Genomic DNA, 20514 nt, shown 5'->3' with positions numbered 1-20514 from the left:
CAGGCCATTACTGCCTGCTAATAAGAAAGCCAGATATTTCTCGTCAGAGCAGCCTTGTAAACTTCTGGGGATAAAAACTTGGTGGACATGGAGATTATTTGGAAGTTGCATAGACAATTTGCATATATAACGTCACAAAAATTGAAAGCTCTGCTGTGGGTTTCTGGAATGGTTGATAAAAAATACAACAACCTTATTGAGCAAGCCACGGCTCAATGCAACATTTGTGTTAAATATCGAAGGACACTGCCACATCCTGTTGTGAGTCTGTCACTGACCAGGGAATTTAATGATGTGGTGGCAATGGACAAGGATCAAGGTATTTTTTACTGCACTTTGTAGACATGGCAACTAGATTTAGACTATCTAAGGTAATAAATGGTAAGGACAAGCGAACCATGGTCGATAAGATCATGGAGAAATGGGTGGGTACTGGATTAGGAACACCAACAAAATTCCTGATGGATAATAGAGGGGAATTTGCGAATGATAAATTTGGGACATGTGTGAAAATTTGAATGTCATAGTCCTGCATACTCCGGCTGAGAGCCCGTCCAGCAATGGTTTGTGTGAGACGAATCATGAAGTGATAGATGACATGCTTCATAAGATTTTGGCTGAACAATGGGGCTGCAAGTTGCAAAGGGCGTTGGCACAGGCAGTACATGCAAAGAATTCCTTACAAGGGTTTTGGGGTATAACCTGTACCAGTTGCCTTCAGTGCTATCAGATGCTCCCCTGCTCCTGAAGGAACTACCATTAGCTGTTTTTGCTACCCACTTGAATGCCCTGCATGCAGGCAGGAAAGCTTTCACCAAGGTGGAGGTTTTCAAAAGAATTAAGAGAGCATCGCGACACTGCATAAGACCGTCTGAGGTAAAATTTAGTTAAAGTGATCTAATCTATTATAAGAGAGAGGGGCAAATGGAGTGGAAAGGCACAGGCGAAGTTATAGGACGTGAGGGAAAGACTGGGATTATCCAACATGGGAATAAGTTAATAAAAGCCCATTCCTCACAGGTCATTGGAATGAACTATGAATTTGCAAATACTGACAGTGTGTTAGAAGATGATGAAGCACCATAAACTCCTATTTTGTGGGGCAGAGCCTGAGGGACAAGATATAATGGATCAGGAGTTAGATAATGATGGAAAATCAGCTTCTAATAAACAGGAAGTGGCTATTTTGTCCAAAGGTCAGCTGCCCAAAATGAGTTCCTGGGTATCGTACCGTACAGAAGGATCGGATGACTGGAGGGATGCAATAATAGTGGGACAGGCAGGAAAATCTACTGAAAAATATAAGAATTGGCTGAATGTCCAGGATGATGGACAAGCAGTGAAAGCCATTGACTGGGAGAAAGAAGGACTAGGATGGAAAATAAGGAAGTGTAGCCGAGTTACAGTGATGGGTTGGATGATGAATCCCAGGTGAGGAAACGTTTATGTACAGTGAATAGGGCCTCAGATGGGGTAGACAGGGGACCTGACAGTAGGAGCCTGGAAAGACTTAAACAGGAAATCGGGGGTCGCAGCCTGACTAGAAGACATAGTAGAGTGGAGAATGCTGAATCATTACAGCAAAGTAGCAGAAGCAGGAAAGCCCCAGGACCAAGAGATTTTTGTTATGACTAACAAGTTAGGGAATAAAGCTATACGAGAATCTATACAGAGAGAGCTGGAGGGAGTTTTGTGTGTATTCAGAAACCCCAGATAGGGGGTCAGCCAGCATTACCAAATAGGTGGGTCTGCATGGGAAAGGTCCTACCAGATGGAACTTAAAGCCAAGGCTAGGTTAGTGGCCTGGGGATTTGAAGAATGCTTAGCAAATAAAGAGATCAACATGGACTTGCCCACAGAAGGGATGGTAATTTTGAAAAATCTTTTGGCAATGTTTTTTTGGAAGTGTCAGTCGATGGATGTAAAAGCTGCATTCCTGCAGAGGGAAGTGTTTCTCAAACCTCCTGAGGAGGCAACAGAGGTAGAGGGAAAACTTTGGAAGCTGAATGAGTGCGTATCTGGTTTAAATGGTGCCTCTAGAGTGTGGTACTTTTCAGATTTGTCATTGTTGTTAAAGTTGAGTTGTCTCCAATGGGAGCTAGATCCTGTCATGCTCTGCTGGTATCATGGCAGGGAAACTGGCCGGCATCTTCATGGTGCATGTTGATGGCTTTCTGTGGAGTGGCACCAGTGAATTTCAAAGCAGGACTATTGACAAGTTTAGGACAGACTTTAAGGTTGGGAGTCAGGCTAATGGGGCCTTTAAATATGTTGGATTAGAAATAAAAGAACATAGAGCTGCAGTCACTTTGCATCAGCGATCATATTTAGAAAGTGTTAGCCCTATAGCAGCCAGGCAGGCTAGGTCTGCACAAAAAGATGTTGATGGCTCCAAGGATGAGACAGAGCAGCTACGAAGTCTGATTAGGCGATGAATCTGGCTGGGCACTCAGATGAGTGCTGGATGCAAGTTTTGATGTTCATGAACTGAGTATGATAATGAAGCATCCCAGAATCCAGGATATACTACAGGTGAACAAAACATTAAAATAGTCAAAGATTGAGAACTTTGCATTCAAAATCCCATCTTTGGGCGACCTTAAGAATATAAAAATTGATTGTGTTCAGTGATGTCTCTGGCACAAACCTTGTTTGATGGGTTTTCAAGTGCTGTGGGTATTATAACACTTCTTGTAGGTGAAAACAGGAAATGCCCCTTGGCTTGGGAAGCCAAGAAAATAAGGCAGGTAGTAAAAGGCACCTTGGCTGCGGAGACTTTCGCAATTGTAGAGGCAATGGACATGGCATTCTTTTCATCTGAAACATTAGAGGAAATGGTACATGGGGGGAAGAGGTGAAGAAAATGTCCTAACAGAATGTTATGTTGACAATCGATCCCTTTGAGTTGACATACACTCCACAAAGATTGTGAGTGAGAAAAAATTCTGAACTGATGTTGCCATTCTAACATAAATGGTGAAGGAAAAGGAAACCTCTAAGCTCCAATGGGTTGATACAAGCCATCAATTATCAGACTGCTTCACCGTAGTGAAAAATTGTTGGGGGTATTAGAAGAAGACTCAGGATGTGAGTTTTTCTGAAAATGGGTCATTTATTTTTCTACCTTCAGTTTTTTTTTCGGGAGAGGAAACGCACCTGTGTTTTTTTGTTGCTTAAAACAAATGGAATCGGTTAATGTTGAGATTGTGCTGCAATCGAATACATACATAATTAAGTTGTCCAGTTGTCCCCAACTGGGGAAGGATTAGGGAATTATTGCAGGAATATATAAACCAGTTCACTCTGGGTGTCTGGGAGTGAACTTGGAGAGCCTGTGACTTTACTTGGTTGCCTTGGAAATAAACCTGTTTTAAGGTACAGGCCAACTTCAGCTTCATTCTTCTTCAAAGTACTATTATTGGAATTAAAATGCACTGGGGCACAGTGAGACAGGCCTGCACTGGGGCGCGGTGAGATGGGTCCGCACTGGGGCGTGGTGAAACGGGTCCGCACTGGGGCGCGGTGAGACGGGTCCGCACTGGGGCGCGGTGAGACGGGTCCGCACTGGGGCGCGGTGAGACAGGTCTGCACTGGGGCGCAGTGAGATGGGTCCGTACTGGGGCACAGTGAGACAGGTCTGCACTGGGGCGCGGTGAGACGGGTCCGCACTGGGGCGCGGTGAGACGGGTCCGCACTGGGGCGTGGTGAGACAGGTCCGCACTGGGGTGCGGTGAGACAGGTCTGCACTGGGGCGCGGTGAGACGGGTCCATACTGGGGCGCGGTGAGACTTATGAACATTAGTCACCTGAGTAATCAACACTGTATCATTCATTAAAAATCCTCAATTTAATAAAAATGACCACTCCTGTACTGTAGTTTAGAGAATAAAAGCTTCACTACAGTAGTAACAATTAAAGCAAATTTAATTCTGCACAACTTATTAGAATGCATTTATTACAATCACAGCAAGAATAGATTTATTGAAGCTATAAATTTTCAAGAAACTCTGGGGACAGGGGGAAGCTTGGCAAAAAATGACCCTGACTCAGTAATGAGACTCTCCGACTTGGAGCTGCCTGGGGTGTGGTTGGAAGCTTCTTCCAGGCCTCAGGGTTAGAGCTGATGCACAGGCCAGAACCAAAAAAAAATGACTTAAATGGAAAGTCATGAATCAATTATTAACAGGGAGTTGACATTCAGTCATATAAAGGCAATATATACACAATTTCTTGATTTTAACTTCAGCTACCTATACTTGTGGGGCCACGAAGGTCAAAGGTCATTGCACCAAAAGGTGCTTGGCATTGATGCTGTTTCTCTAACTGAAATTTCCCATACACACTTTGTCAGGTGGCAGAGTGCAGCCAGAGGGTGGGAGGCAGAGTAGTGAGAGTGAAGGAGGTGTTGTAATATTGGTTCTTTTGATATCTCAATGATGAGATCTTGAGATTTGTACATTTAAAAATGAACCATTTAATGTTAATCTTTACCTATTCACAGATCCCAGGTTACTGTCATGTGTGGCACTGTAATCTCCATGCAGACTGGCTCGAGAGTGTTCTCTCTAGACTGTTCTCTCATTCTATTACCATATGACTTTATACATCATACCACAGGTGGTGCTATTCTCCATTTTCACATTAAGCATTGCTCTGCTGAGCACCTTTACATTACATTGGCATGCAGGCACATACGACAACAGGAGACAGAGCAGAGAGAGTGCAGGAGACAGAGCAGCGGGTTTTCGGGAGATAAAGCAGCTATTCTTCCAGGAGCCAGATAGAGCCACACTCAGAAACAAAAATCAAGGTGTGATTTTGCAGGAAAGCATTTAGGCAATTGGTGGGTGAGTCATTTCTCTTATCTAAATAAAGGAACTTCAATCAGGGGAAATAGAACATTAACTGAAATAATAAAAATAGAAGTGCAGGCAGGACTAGGAGGTATGAATTAAAATTTAATTAGTAAAATAATTGAAATACTATAAAGATGGCAGGGCAGATGTGCTGCAGCTGCATTACGTGGGTACTCGTGAGTGTCAGTGTGACCCAAGGCACACATGTCTGCAGTAAGTGGCTGGATCTCAAGGAACTTCGTCTCAGAGTCAATGAGCTGGAGTCTGCACTTTGGACACTCGATGCATCAGGGAGGGGGAATGTTACTTGGGCACTTTGTTCCAGGAGGCGGTGACACCTTTTAGGTTAGCTTCTAGGGTTTTCTGATTTGTTTCATGGTCAGGGACAGGAGGGTGTGACTGCGAGTGAGGTAGAAATGGGGTTCGAGAAGGTAAAGGTGGAGGAGCCTTGGCCATCGCAATTGACCAACAGGTTTGTGGTTCTTGCAGATTGTATGGATGAGAGTGGGGGCTGCAGGATGGATAAGCAAACTGACCATGGCCCCTTAGAACAGGAAGCCATTCCAGCAGGGGCAGAATAGGAATGTAGTGGTAGTAGGAGTCATGGGGATAGGCACAGTTCTCTGCAGCCAAGTATGCGAGTCCAGATGGCTGTGTTAGCTACCTGGTACCAGATCTCAGGTCATAAGCACTGGTCTGGAGAGGAACTTGCAGTTAGAGGGAGGAGGGGGTGGTCCAGTTGTCATGACAAAGGTAGGTCTAGGAAAGAGGTTCTTCTTAGGGAGTATGAGCAGCAAAGAGCTAAATTAAAAAACAGAACCGTAATGTAATAATCTCTTAATACCTAAACCACAGTACCGATTGTTACAATGTGTGGCTGCCTCTGCCATCATGACTCCAACACACTTCTCAATTATAACATTAGGACATTCTCATTGGAAGAGGAAAGGTGACAAGAGTTTAATCTTACTGAATCAGAAACACCTGCCCACTTACAAATACATTACTAAACAGAACTGTTGGGAAAAAGTTACTCCAAGCAGACACACAGAACCCCCTTTCTCCATTCTTCAATCTCCAGACTCAAAGCTCATCTCTTTGATCAGCTCATAATGACTAAGGAGCAAAACATTTAAACTTCACTCATCACAATTCTCTCACCACTTGGATCAAGATTACAGTGACAGAAGCCTGGGAGATTGTAGCCACACATCCTCTCAGCTGCTGAATGTCATTCAGCATGGGCCAGTCCAAAGATTGGAAAAGTTAATTGTTTTAAAGTGGAGAGAGGTCCAAAATATTTGTGTTTATTGCTGTGGGAAAGGCAGACAATTCATTTTAGTCTCAAAGAGTGTCCCTTTCTTTGGGTGGTCTCTAAGGACAGGTGGAAAAGCTCAACTTTGATCACAAGTTTCACATATGTCCACAGCTGGCTCCCAACTAGAAGGGGCACATTTTTAAAATGAAAAGACATGAACACAACACTCTAACCAGTGCCTCTCACCCAATCCTATTAAAGTTAGGATTTGTATCCCTGCAGCATCAAGGGAGATAAGAGCTTCAGAAGGTGAGGGATGGTTTCCACACCCCATCGAGGGGATGAAGGCCTTCAGGGCACAAGGGATGAAAATTTGAGAGAACAAGCAACTTTCATAATCCTCCTTGTATGAGAAAATCACACCCCACGGGTATTTTTCACTCCCCATAACGAGTGTAGTGGTAGTGGGATTACATTTGCCATCCTCCAAATGTTGGGACTGTTCCAGAATCCACAGAATTTTGGAAAATGACAACCAACACATCCATCATTTCCATAGCCACTTCCTTTAGTACCCAAGGATGTAGATTATCGGTCCCTAGGAATTTTTCAGCTTTCAGTCCCATTAATTTCTCCAGCAGTATTGTTTTTGTAATACTAATTTCCTTCAATTCCACTTTCTCACTAGGCCTTTGGTTCCCTAGTATTTCAGGGAAGTTATTTGTGTCTTCCTCTGTCAAGACAGAACTAAAGTAGTTCTTTAATTTTTCTGCTGTTTCCTCATTCTCCATTGTAAACTCTCACATTTCGGACTGTAAGGGACCGACACTTGTCTTCTAATCTATTTCTTTTTACAAACTTATAAAAGCTTTTATGTTCCTTGCAAGTTTACCCTCATGCTCTATTTTCCCCTCTTAATCAATATCTTGGTCCTCCTTTGCTGAATTTTAATCCGCTCCCAATCCTTAGGCTTGCTACTTTTTCTAGAAACTTTATATGATTCGTCTTTGGATCCAATACTATCCTTAATTTCTTTTGTTCATCATGATTGGGCCACTTTTCCAGTTCTATTTTTGTGCCAGAAAAGGATATGTAACTGTTGCAATGCATACATTCGTTCCTTAAATATTAGCCATCGCCTATGCACCATCACACCTTTTAATGAAGTTCCCCAATCTGCCTTAGCCATCTCACACCTCATACCTTTGTAGTTTCCTTTGTTTAGATTTAGGACCCCGGTTTCGGATCGAACTACTTAACTTTCCATCCTAATGAAGAATTCTACCATGTTATGGTCACTGTCCCCTAAAGGACCCCGCACAACAAGATTATTAATTAAACCTTTCTCAAAATGTCATATGTAAACTGTTCCTGCTTTATAAACTGACTAGATATCTCTGGCTCCCAAACCCAAGATCCTACAGTGGCGTACAGCAAGTTGACACAATGTCTCTGAGCAGCAGTTCTGCATCTCACTCAGATACAGGCTCCAGACCGTTAGCTGGAGGGAAAGCTGTCTGTTAAGAGTTGGGCAGATCTGCCCAGCTTGTGGGATCTTTCTCTTCCAATTGCTGAACTACAAGCACGATTTCACAAAGCGACAGCCCCATTCAGTTCAATGAAAAAATTTGAACCTGCAAGGCCATTTGATTGCACAAATAGACTCATTCAAACATCACCCGATTAATAAATAGGATAAAATAGTGCAGAATTTTCCCCCATTTCACTGAAAATTGTTGAAAATCTTAAACAGACATCTGTAATATATAAAATAGCCTAAATCAAACTTTTATCAAATATAAAAATCAATGTTTGCATCTAGTGTGTATCGAATACAATCTCAGTAAAGGAAAAGGTCATCATGATTGGTTTGGTTAGCAGTGATTTTGTAGTAATTAATATTCAACACAATATGCAAACAAAATCATTTTGGGAGAGATTTATATGTGCTCGGACAGTATTTACTGAAGAAGTATTCCATTAATGACAGACTTCCTTTGATTTGAGTTTCATAATGACCACTTAAAAAATTCCAGATATGTGCCCCACTGGTCTTTGAGAATTCATTTTCAATATCATTCTTGTTCCATCTATCTCTTTCAAAGTATTTTTCCCAGTTGGTGTACGGAATTGGGTAGAACCAGTTACTGGACAAGTACAAAATCCCTTTGCATTCTTTGTCAAGGAAGTTATCGAGATTATCAGTTTCACACCATTTCTTCAACATTCGAGTCATCAGGTCAGGACCCTGATGGCCCCAGGCTTCTCCATCATAATTCTCAACGTAATCCGTTAAACACATCTCTGTAAAGGAATGACTGCGGGTAAATCCCAAAGCTGCACCGTTAGCACCATTTTCTGATTGTGCACAGATGAAGTTTTGGAACTCCAAGGGCTTGAGTGAAATGACATCCGTGTCCAGATAGATTCCTCCGTACTTCCAAAGCAGCGCTATACGACAGGCATCGGATAGCACATAAATCCAGTATTCTTCCATGTCAGGATCTACCTGTGTAATAATAGAACAGCAGACTCATCAATTGCAAGTTTTGATATTGAAATGGTCCTTTCTGTCAAATGCTGTCCCCTCCCTCCACACAATGCTCCCTGGTTGAGGACCAATTACCGAGAGTACTTTGTAACAACCTGCAAGGTGCTACACATGGATAGGAGAACCTGGGCTGGTTTAGCTTTAAACTTGCCTGGTCTTTCGATGGAGAGAAACTGAAGCCTCTTTCCCTACTGCAACCTGCAAAGTCTACATTTTCAAATTGATGGAAACATAGAGGAGATGTCACAAGAGCCAATGTCCTCTGAGATATGTCACAATGCTTACCAATTACAAATGTAGTTTAAAATGCACAAACACATTGCCTCAGGCTTCAGATAAAACAATAGTGAATTAAAGATTTCTGACCACATTATTGCTGTGTTCCATGGCTCATGCTGAAATATTGCTTGTGTAATATACAAAAATATGTTTTGTTTGAAACCAAAATGTTAGATGTCACAAGATTGTGTCACTGAATGATCATATACCACATACTCAATAGCTCATCGCGTTCTCATATAGTGGATCCTTCAGCAAGGTAGTTAAAAGAGACAGCTTACAGCAAACACACTCAGATGAAACCAACTTATTAAGTTCGGAGTTTATACACTTGTTATGATCCCTCTAGAGACTAATAACAAAAAAATTTCAAACTTAGAAATAGACATCAAGATTTCATGGATGTTTACTGTAACTGGTGGTTGAAAGCACTATTAACTAATGTTATGATCTGGTGGTTGAAAGCACTATTAACTAATGTTATGATCTCGGTAGAGACCAGCAACTTTTTTTTGTTAAAAGAAGGAATACAAAATCCCAGTTCTGTACTAAAAGAATTAAACCACAAGATATAACGGTTTAAAACAGAAGAAACTTTACTATTTAAGAGTCAAGAAAACAAACACTAGATTGTATTTATCCGATACTCTAACATCAAAAATTAACATTAATTTATGTTTAATTCATGTGCAAATTGTGGTTGATTATAAGCTATAACTTGCACATTAAATGGCAGATACAATGAAGATAGGTCTTACAAATCGGCTCAACAGTCCACTCAGATTTTAGTGATCACAGTCAGTCACAAAGTCCTTCAACTTTGTCTTCCTCATGAAGAGTTACAGCTCTGATCCTCCAAGAGCTTGTCAGATCCTCAGCTGACAGTCGTGCACAATGAGGCCAAGTTCAGTGGGCACAGTCCTCACCACAAATGGCACATGTCTGGAGAACTAGTTCAACACAGTCTGGATGGGGTAGTTCCACAAATATTACCTTCAAGTAACAGAAATGGCCATAGCAATATATTCTCAGCTTCTGGATCTGAAATTTGCCTTCTCATCCTGCCTGTTCTGCACCAATGGATCATCTACTGCTTGGCTTGGACTGATCTATGTCTTTTTATATCTTTCAGCCAGGGTTAGTTGCCTAGAAGTTTTGGCTTGCAAACCTCAATTTTTGTTTCATTAGAAACTGGGAGAGTCAGTTTCCTTTCTAAGTTTAGTTGCTCAGTTTCCCTTTCTGTGGCCTTTTTACTTCAGTTTCAGTTTCTGTTAGGGTCTGCCTCAAAAATATAAAAATGAAATTTGAAAACACAGAATCCCTCACACCAAACACCAATCTTTTCAGCCACATATACTTGAAACCACAGAATGCAATAACTCCACCGTGCCCGATCTCCCACCACCACCCCATTCCTATCCAAAAACCAAACAAAAAACTCTTCAGAGGTACACTTTACACGATCCTCTGTGTAGACATTCAATCTTCCCAGGGTCAACCCAAAGTAATTCTTAGCCCCTAAAGGTTTATTCCTCTTCCTTTCTCAGTCTTATAGTAACTTATAGTCTTAGAATTGTCTTTCACATTGAGGCTTTCTCTTCACAGAATCACAAATTCACACAGTGCAGATCATTTGGCCCATCAAGTCTGCACTGACACATGAGAAACACCTGACCAACCGACCTAATCCCATTTACCAGCACTTGGCCCATAGCCTTGAATGTTATGAAATGCCAAGTGCTCATCCAGGTACTTTTGAAAGGATGTGAGGCAACCTGCCTCCACCACCCTCTCAGGCAGCACATTCCAGACCGTCACCACTCTCTGGGTAAAAATGTTTTCCTCACATCCCCCCTAAACCTCCTGCCCCTCACCTTGAACTTGTGTCCCCTTGTGACTGACCCTTCAAGTAAGGAGAACAGCTGCTCCCTACCCACCCTGTCCATGCCAGTCATAATCTTGTACACCACGATCAGGTCACCCCTCAGTCTTCTCTGCTCCAACGAAAACAACCAGAGTATATCCAACCTCTCTTCATAACTTAAATGTTTCATCCCAGGCAACATCCTGCTGAATTTCCTCTGCACCTCCTCTAGTGCAATCACATCCTTCCTATAATCTGGCGACCAGAACTACACACACACAGTAGTAGTCCAGCTGTGGCCTCACCAAAGTTCTATACAACTCCAACATGACCTCCCTACTTTTGTAATCTATGCCTCAATCTATGCCTTTTCCACCACCCCGCTTATATGCCCCTCCACTTTCAGAGATCTATGGACACACATGCCAAGGTCCCTCTGTTCCTCAGAACTTCCTAGTGTCATGCCTTTCATTGAATACTTCCTTGTCAAATTACTCCTTCCAAAGTGTATCATCTCACACTTTTCAGGGTTAAATTCCATCTACCACTTATCTGCCCAATTGACCATCCCATCTATATCTTCCTGTAGAACCAAGACACTCAACCTCACTGTTAACCACCCGGCCAACCTTTGTGTCATCCACAAACTTACTAATCCTACCCCCCACATAGTCATCTATGCCGTTTATATAAATAACAACTAATAGGGGACCCAGCACAGATCCCTATGGTACGCCATTGGACACTGGCTTCCAGTCACTAAAGCATCCTTCTGTCATCACCCTCTGCCTCCTACAACTAAGCCAATTTTGCATCCACCTTATCAAATTACCCTGTATCCCATGTGTCTTTGCCTTCTTTATAAGTCTCCAATGTGGGACCTTGTCAAAGGTTTTGTTGAAATCCATATAAACTACATCAACTGCACTACCCTCATATACACACCTGGTCACCTCAAAAAATTCAATCAAATTTGTTAGACATGACCTCCCTCTGGCAAAGTCATGCTGACTATTCCTGATCAAACCTTGCCTCTCCAAGTGGAGATAGGCTCTCTCCTTCAGAATTTTTTCCAATAGTTTCCCTACCTCTGACGTGAGACTCACTGGCCTGTAGCTCCTTGGCTTATCTCTACAAACTTTCTTAAATAGCGGAACCACATTAGCTGTTTTCCAGTCCTCTGGCACCTCCCCTCTGGCCAGAGGGGAATTAAAAATTTGGGTCAGAGCCCCTATGATCTCCGCCCTCAGCAAAGCCTTTCCAAAGTTTCTCCCTCTAGCCCAAGCTAGGTGACTCTTCCAGCCTTGTTTTAACTCCATGCGAATTTGATTTTTTCAATCAGAATGCAAACTTCTACCATATTCCACTCCCTCCCGGATCCAGCAGACTCAAAACACTGTGATATTCAGTGATATTCAAGGAAAGCTTATAATCTAATCTTTCGAATGGTTTCCTTTGCTTCCTTCCCCATGGCAGCTTGAATCACATGATCCTCAAAACTAGATAGAAATTGTAGCTAGCTATCCTTGAGAGCCCAATTCCTTTTCATACTGGAACTAAATGGACAGTTTACAGCACAACTGTTTACAATCTGACATTCTCAACACTTTTCTGAGACTTTGGAGGCTCACAATCTACCATGTTAGGACAGGCTATTGTCCCCAATTGTAAATGCCCTGCATTTTTTCCCAGTAAAACAATCTAAGCATTCTTTTGACCTCTACCAATCAAACCACCCAGGCTTACTGTCAGATAGACTTCAGAAATGGTCACATGATCCCTTCATTTTACCTTCAATAAGGACATAGTCCCTCCAAAAAATCTTATCAACCTCACAATTGTAACACGCTGTTGAGTTCCAAGCGGACAAATATTAGACAGAATTAATTCAGCATTGAAAAACTCCAGAAACACAGAAGTTTTTTTTTCTATTCATTACAGGCTGTGGATATTGCTGGCCAGCATTTATTGCCCATAAAAAATTGCCCTTGAGAAGTTGGTGGTGAGCTTCCATCTTGAACTGCTTCAGCCCGCATGGTGTAACTACACCCACTGCTGTTAGGGAGCCAGTTCCAGGATTTTGACCCAGTGACAGTGAAGGAACGGTGATATATTTCCAAGTCAGGATGGTGTGTGTATTGGAGGGGAAGTTGCAGGTGGTGATGTCCCTGTGCATCTGTTTCCCTCCTCCTTCTAGGTAGTAGAGGTCTGTCGAAGTAGTCTTGGTGAGTTGTTGCAGCATGGATGATGGAGGAAGTGAATAGTTACTGTGGTGGATAGGGTGCCAATCAAACAGGCTGCTTGGTCCTGGTTAGTGCTGAGCTTCTTGAGTATTGTGAGAGCTGCACTCATCCAGGCAAGTGGACAGTATTCTATTACACTCCTGACTTGTGCCTTGTGTTATGAACCTTGACCAGACCGGGTTCGTGGGTGGAGATCTGGTTAGGGACGAATAACATTTTCTTTAAAGTAGACAAAGTTTGAGATTCTAAATGTTTACTGAGTGAATAAGGCAAAAAATATATTTTACTATACAAGTTCAAAAAGATAAAATTATTTACAACATCTATCCTGTTCTCTAACATTCAGGGTAAGTACGAGGTACATGTGAATCAACAGATGGACTGCGGTCCAACAGACCACAATGCTCAATACACAATAAACGATAGATGTAACGAAAACAGTTTCTGTGAATTTCTCAACAACCCAGCCAGGTGTTTGTCGCATTGTGAGCCAACCAACTTCATCTTTCCCATGGAAGTTTCCAATCTCCACATTTGAAGATTCCACCTTGGAATTCTCTATAAAAATCACTCCCACTTGTACAGCTTCAACAATGCCCATCTCATAGGGTTTCAATCTCACCTTCTGAAATTCCATTCCCTTAGATTTCTGAGTACACTCAGGCATCACTTTATAAGCACAATGTCAGATTTTCAGCCATGCCAAACAGAACACCACTACTCCAAAGGCCCACAGCACAGAGTCACCAATCCATGGCTGCCTTTGTGAATCTTCTGGGTTTTCTCAACCCTACTTCACTTAAAGTCTGCTAACTGCAGCCCTTTTCATGCTTTTTAGCTTAATCGGGACTCTTCCTGTCCCTATCTCTGACATGTGCAGGCTGGCTCCCCAAAACTGACTGCCTCTGAACTGCTGTTCACTGCCCCTTGAACTGATCTGGTGACCTATCATTACATTGCAAGAGTGTCCCATCCTTGTTACTGGGCAGGAACAAATGTAACATCTTATTATAATCTCCACAGATTGCTAACTGAAATAATAGACAGAACGAACTGATTTCATAAAACTTGTAGATGGTGAACAGGCTTTGGGGAGTCAGGGGATGAGTTACTCTCTGCTAGAGAGTGAAGAGAAAATTCTTTATCTCCATGTTATTGTCCTGACAGATTATCTGAGACGGGTCACAAAATATTGACTGGAAACCCAAACTGAACTTAAATAATCCATGCATTTGATTCCAAGACTAGTCAAGCATCTAAATAGCTGGGACTTTCCAACTGGTATCATTTGAATTTGGGGATACTGTTCTTTGAATAGAACAGACACCAAGGGCAGGATTTTACTTCATCAGGCGGGTGCAGCAGGTGGGCTCGGGAACGGCCACGGAACCACCCACTGCCCGCGATCGGACCCTGACTGTGATTTCATGCTGGCTGGCTAGTTAACGGCCTGCCAACGTGAAAGGGGCACTAAGAGCCTCAGCGCTGCCGGGGTGGGGATGGGAGGAGCGCGAGGGCTGAGGTGTGTGCGTGCGTGAGGGTGCGCTCAGTAAAAGCTCCCTGAAGGTACAGAGCTGCCTCAGGGGGCTGAGGAGCTTTAACATGAGAAATAAAGATTTTAAAAAAAAGGAAAACATGTCTCCCACATGTGACTCTGTCACATGAACAGGGACATGTGAAAAATGAGTTTTGAGAAGTTTATTGGTTCACTAGTATCTGCTCAAAACCTCATCCCAGCCGTGGATGGGGTTTTATTAAAAATGCAAAGGCCGCCTGGCCTATTCACCCGCCCACCAACCGAACGGTTGGACAGGCACTGAAAAATTTAATTTAATTAATTGACTAGGGGCCTTAATAGGCCTCTTAATTGTCAGCGGCATGCGTCTCGCCCTCACCCACGTCACCGTGTACTATTTCACTCCCGTTCGGGGTAGATGCGACGTGCTCACCTGATGAAGGAAAACTCTGCCCCAAATTATTGTTCCCTTACTTACAAAGCAGCCAGCAAGAAAGCACCATGAATGCTGGAACAAAATAAAAACATAAGCCAGATATGGATTTCTTGATGGGGTGCGGGGGACGGGGGAGGGGGGGAGAATAGCAAAACATTGGTCTTTAGTCTATGGATTAAAGGATCACAATTCTAAATAAGAACAGCTCTTGTCTATGTTCTTAAGTGTTGAGAACCAAAGCTACATTGCATATTATGAAAATAAAATTGGAACCATTGTTAACATTTTAACATTTGCATGCTGCAGTTAAATTGTACATGACCAGTAGCATGAGAATACAAATGAGTGTGTGAAGGAAATGCACAAATATATATATATATATGCATATATATTTGGGACATTATACTTTAGAATTGAGAAAATGGACATAGATTCTCCCAGAATCCCTCAAACATACATGGACAGCACTAGCCTTACAGTCTGCTTCGGACTCGAAACAGATGTTACCTCATCCATACCATCCACTAGGTATCACTGGACCTCTTTCCTTTTTTGGAAATAGGGTAAAGCTTAATTGTTTTATTCACTAGCCAAAGAGCTTTAGGGAAGATTAATGATGGCACAGCCTGTTACTATTCCCAAAATGTATTAAGAAGATATCACTAAAACTTAGATCAGCGAATCAGAATTGGACATGTTCAGGCACCCGATACAATTTAGAAAGTCTCTATTTTTCTGTTAAAAGTTTAAAATCACTTTACGAAGAATTAGAAGCAATTGGAAGAAACCAGGAAAGACATTGGAACGTATTATAAGTACACATGGACCACATATCAGCTCACAGTGTTGATATAGTAAAACCATTTTAACAATTAAAAAATAGTGAATTTTAAGGGTTAGTCAAGGAGGCAGCACCATAGATGCCAAAGATGATGTAACCTGGTTTTAGAAGGGTATAAATGGTCAAGTTCCCCTTCAGAAAACCAGGGATATTGCAGAAAGGTATTGAGAACCCTCCAATATTTCTCTGGTTGTCGAGGGGTTGGATATCTTAAAGCGGACAGCTTTTGTGTCCAAAAGGCCTTCAACTTAACCACTCGGGGATTTAAGGTAACACCATTTCTTTGAATATTTGATAGACATCCACAACTAATTTTAACTGTAGCAGTGTATTTTAAAGTCTATTTCACTGGATTCTGTATTAGAACTAAGACACAGGGCGAAATCATCTCAGATTTGCATTATGTGCAGTAGTGGGTGGGTAAAACAACATATTGTCCCAATCCCGCCACATTATTTACACATTCCTGGGAAATACGCCATTTTGATGGTGGGTGGACTTTCATTCGCCTGCCCGCCCACCATCACTTCGCCGCTTCATCATGCCGGGCGCCATATTTAAAGTCCAGCCACGCGCACGACTCTCAGTGCTTCCAGGCCACAACTGCTGCAGGGAAGATGTCCACAAAACTACTGCAGCCCCCAGGTTTAATGACATGTCACTGGAACACCTTTTGGAGCCATGGGATGTCCCCTACCTCCCGCTCTGGCCTCAGGACTACAAGTGTTACCAGCCAGACTTGGGAGGCAGTGGTCAGCGCCAGTGCTCTGCAAAAGAGGACAGCCACCCAGTGCCACTACAGGTTGAATGGACTCATCCATTCTGCCAGGTTAACTCACTCTTCTCATCATTCTCAACTCACACACTCACACACCCATCACACATCCACAGGGATCTCACACCTCAAGGGGCAACACCACTAACTGTCACACACACCCTCACATCTCCATCAGGATCATATTCTCTGGAGCTCACATCCTCATCCCATCCATGTCTCCACTCACCACACAAACATTCCACACAGTGCCATGTGTCCTGCTCACACTCTCTCCATCTGTTTTTATGCAGGAGAAGCTGGCTCACATCAGCAGGGAGAGGCCCCAGACTGGAGGTGGAGTGGCTCACATTAGGCCCCTCACTTGCTTTGAAGAGTGTGTCATTGGCCTGACTGGTGAGGACGTGGACTGTGCCTGCAGTGACGGTGAGGTCAGCGGTGAACACCCTCATAAGGATCCTGCACCACATCATCCCTCTCTCAACACAGCTGTGAGTGCTCTCTCTCCTGCTTTTGGCTCTGCTGCCATTCACTAATTATCTCTACTTTGGTTCACAGGGAGCTCTGCCAAGTGACCAACACCCTCAGCCAGCCAGTCCCTCAGCTCCATCCAGGTCCTCATCTGGAGCCAAGAGGACTCCTCCTCCAGTTATTATGACACAGCTGATGGTAAATGCTGAGCTGTTCAAATCTCAGAGGGAAACTTGAAACAACTGTCATAACCAATTTTGCAATTTGTATGTTTCGAGATGCAGGCTTTGAACCCAGTAGTAATTGGATCATGTGTTCCAAGAGGTTTTTTATAAAACTTAATTAAACATTTATTAATACAAAGATTGTAAGAAAATACATGTGTCTACAAAATTACTACTGCAATAACTACAAAAATCTTCTAATTAATCTGACTCCTAGTTACCCCTTTGTTAAAGCAACAGTAAAACACAGATTTAAACAGGCCCCTGGCAAAGCACACACTGGACAGTCACATTCAAAATGAGTTTCTTTCAGCTCTGGGTCCTTGCAGACAACAGCTTGAGTCTTACAGGCTGGAGGCTTTAGATCTTAGAATCCCTTTCCTTTACCAACAGCTTTCCCTTCCTTTATACATATTTTCTCTTTGAATGCGTATTCTCATTGTATCACTAGGTTTTTTTTTAACTTTACCTCTTCTAACATCAAAGCCCTTCCATAGCACTAATTTTATTAGTAAGCTTTGGAAAAAGTAAACACATTGTTTGGCTTCTTCTGGCTAAGTGTAATATTTCACCCATTCTTTGAATGCAAGTTACAGTAGTTTGTTTAAGGATAAATGCAAGTTGCCCCATGTTTACCTAATTAACATTTCAAACCTTCTATACATCAAAACTTGTAGACCAGCTGGCTCTAATCCAATTAAGACACGCACACACATACAAACACATAGACACAGACGCTACTAAACTCTATTTTTAAATAATTTCCAGTAGCATATAGATATTATTATATCTCTTGACACAGTGAAGAGGTGGAAATAAACAGCCCGAAAGATCCATCACCACAGAGGAATCAGCCGGCGCACTAGTGATTCTGGAGGGATAAGTGTGTATGTGGCAGGGCCTTTTGGAGCCTCATGCAAGCCTCTCTCACACACATGGATCCTTCACGTTTCACACTCATCTCAATGTCCTGAGCATTTTCAATGTTGCCTGCTGGGATTCACCAGTTGTCCATCTGAGCTGAGCTGCATCTCCGCCCACCCAATGGTCACACTCCCATGCAACATCTGATCTCAGCCACCACAACTGTCGTTTCACTGTTGATTTGAACAGCATCTCTTGATCCAGTTCATTGTACACTCCCCTGTCTTTTGCCCTCCCCCCATTCACCCATTTCCTCTCTCCCATCATAGTTGACACCCCTACCCCCCCAACTGCCCCCACACCTCAACATCACCTTCCACCTCCCCTCTGTCACCTACCATCCACAACTCTTTTCCTCTGGGGATGTCCAGGTACATGTGCCTGTGAAAATCCCACCCCCATCCACATTCACCTCCCCAACCTCCTCCTTCCCACCCCTAGGGTCTGTGTCTGCCTCCGAGTACCCACCAACCGTCCTCGCCATCCCTTTTACCACTACCATTGAACCCTCACCCTCCCACCCTACCACCTCACCCTGCCCTTGGTCATTCTCACCCTTCCTCCAGACCACGCTTACCCTCGGTTCACTCCCTGGAAGTCAGACATGGACGTATTCGACCCCTTCCATGCAAGTTCATCTGCACGTTCCACGCAACCCAGACCCCACACCCCTTCTCACCCTGGAAACCCTTCCTCTCTTCACACACCTTCTCCTCCTGGACTCCCCCTCCCCCTACCTGACTCTCTCTACCCTTATCTCTTCAGCCACCCTACCCAACTCCTTCCTCCAGCCTTACCTCTTCAGCCACACTAAATCACTCCCTCCTCCTGACTCCTTCCTCCAGCCTCACTCTTTCCTCCAGCCTTACTCCTATTGCCTTCCTGACTCCTTCCTCCGCTCTTACTACTTCCTCAACCCTTACTCCCTCCCCCCGCACCCCTTCCTCCTCTCATATACCCTCCCTTCTCTGCACTCCTTTCCTTGCACCTTCCACCCCCTTTACTCCTACCTCCCCAGTTGCAGTCTCCTCCCCCATTACCCCCTCCTCCCCCCATTCACCCTCACCAAACTCCCCCCACTGACACCTTCATTCCCCCCTCCCAACCTCAGCCCCCCAATACCGCTTCCTCTTCCAGTTGATCCTAGCCTTCTCATTCCCATTCCCTCAACAATCATCCATTGTGAGCATCAACGGTGACTTTCCAACTTCCATGAGCTGCTTCACAGCAGGGCCATGTTCAAGGGAACCCACCCAGCATGCTATGGATGTTCCTCCACTGTGCCATTGCTGTTGGACTCTAGCGTCTTCTGCTCCTCGGATGTCCGTGATGTGAGTAAGGCCCTGGCAGGTAAGTCCCGACTTCTGCACATCACAGTTGTCAAGATGTGTTCTGCACTGGCCTGTTTTCTCGCTGAAGTGGGCGAACAATGAAACGTTGGGAAGAGGGTGGAGGGGGATGATTCCCAGTGGGCAGCACTAATAATGATATGCTGATGTATTACAATGAGGTTCCCGACATCCGATGGCAAGAATGCAGCCCACTGCCAGTGGACTGAGCGGACAATTGCAAACTGGTTTCACGCCGTCATGAAACTGATGACGCCATATTGTCCGCTCACACCACTGAACACGCCCAACGCCGGTGTGTACGGAAAAGCCCAGCCTATGTTTTTTATCTTCTTATCGTCTTTAACCTTGTGATGTACTTATCCACTTTAAAGTGTATTGGATGTTAAATAGTTCTTTAATAAATTTGTAAATAAGTTGGAAAAGTATAACTTCTCCTGTAATCCTCTGTATGCAGTTTAAGAACCCACCTCTCTTGTATTTTCTTAAAGTGTGAAGATACAATATTTGAAGAGAGACCCTTGGACCCTTATAATATCGGGGCAATTATAACTTGGCTCACAAATTATTTAACAGGCTATGTGGAAGAAGGTAATATCTCTTGATGGTCATTTCCCTTGAGGGAGACATAGTTCAATTTCTCAGACCCAAAATAAGTGTCTGTGAGGTTGCTGCTTTGAACTCGATTGAGGGCGCTTGTTAAGGGAGTGCTCCTGATTCAGGGTAGTCCCCATTGATGCTAGGGTTATAATCCATTTCAAGTGAAAGTGAGTTGGCTTGAACTGAAATAAGTGGTTAAGCATGAAATTATCAATTGTGACTAGACTAATTTGATTGATAAGTTGGTATTGTGAACTGAGGTGTGAAAGTGCAGGAGACGGTATATTTTATAACTGACCCACTTTAAAAGAGCTACCTGTATTTGTA

At 43.3% G+C, this 20514-nt stretch overlaps 1 protein-coding gene across 2 annotated transcripts in view; it reads right to left on the bottom strand.

Annotated features, from left to right (window-relative positions):
* Nucleotides 1-3906: 3906 nt before the first annotated feature.
* The window catches only part of LOC121274293 (lactosylceramide 4-alpha-galactosyltransferase-like), a 35072-nt gene continuing 18464 nt past the window's right edge, over nt 3907-20514 (bottom strand). For both annotated transcript variants that reach the window (XM_041181535.1, XM_041181527.1), the window contains one exon: nt 3907-8623. In XM_041181535.1, coding sequence (XP_041037469.1) covers nt 8039-8623 — 585 coding nt within the window. In that variant the 3' untranslated portion in view covers nt 3907-8038. The remainder of the gene's footprint in view (nt 8624-20514) is intronic.

The sequence above is a fragment of the Carcharodon carcharias genome, chromosome 2 (genome assembly GCF_017639515.1).
Source record: "Carcharodon carcharias isolate sCarCar2 chromosome 2, sCarCar2.pri, whole genome shotgun sequence".
Taxonomy (NCBI): Eukaryota; Metazoa; Chordata; class Chondrichthyes; order Lamniformes; family Lamnidae; genus Carcharodon; species Carcharodon carcharias.
This window is presented reverse-complemented; position numbering and strand designations above follow the sequence as displayed.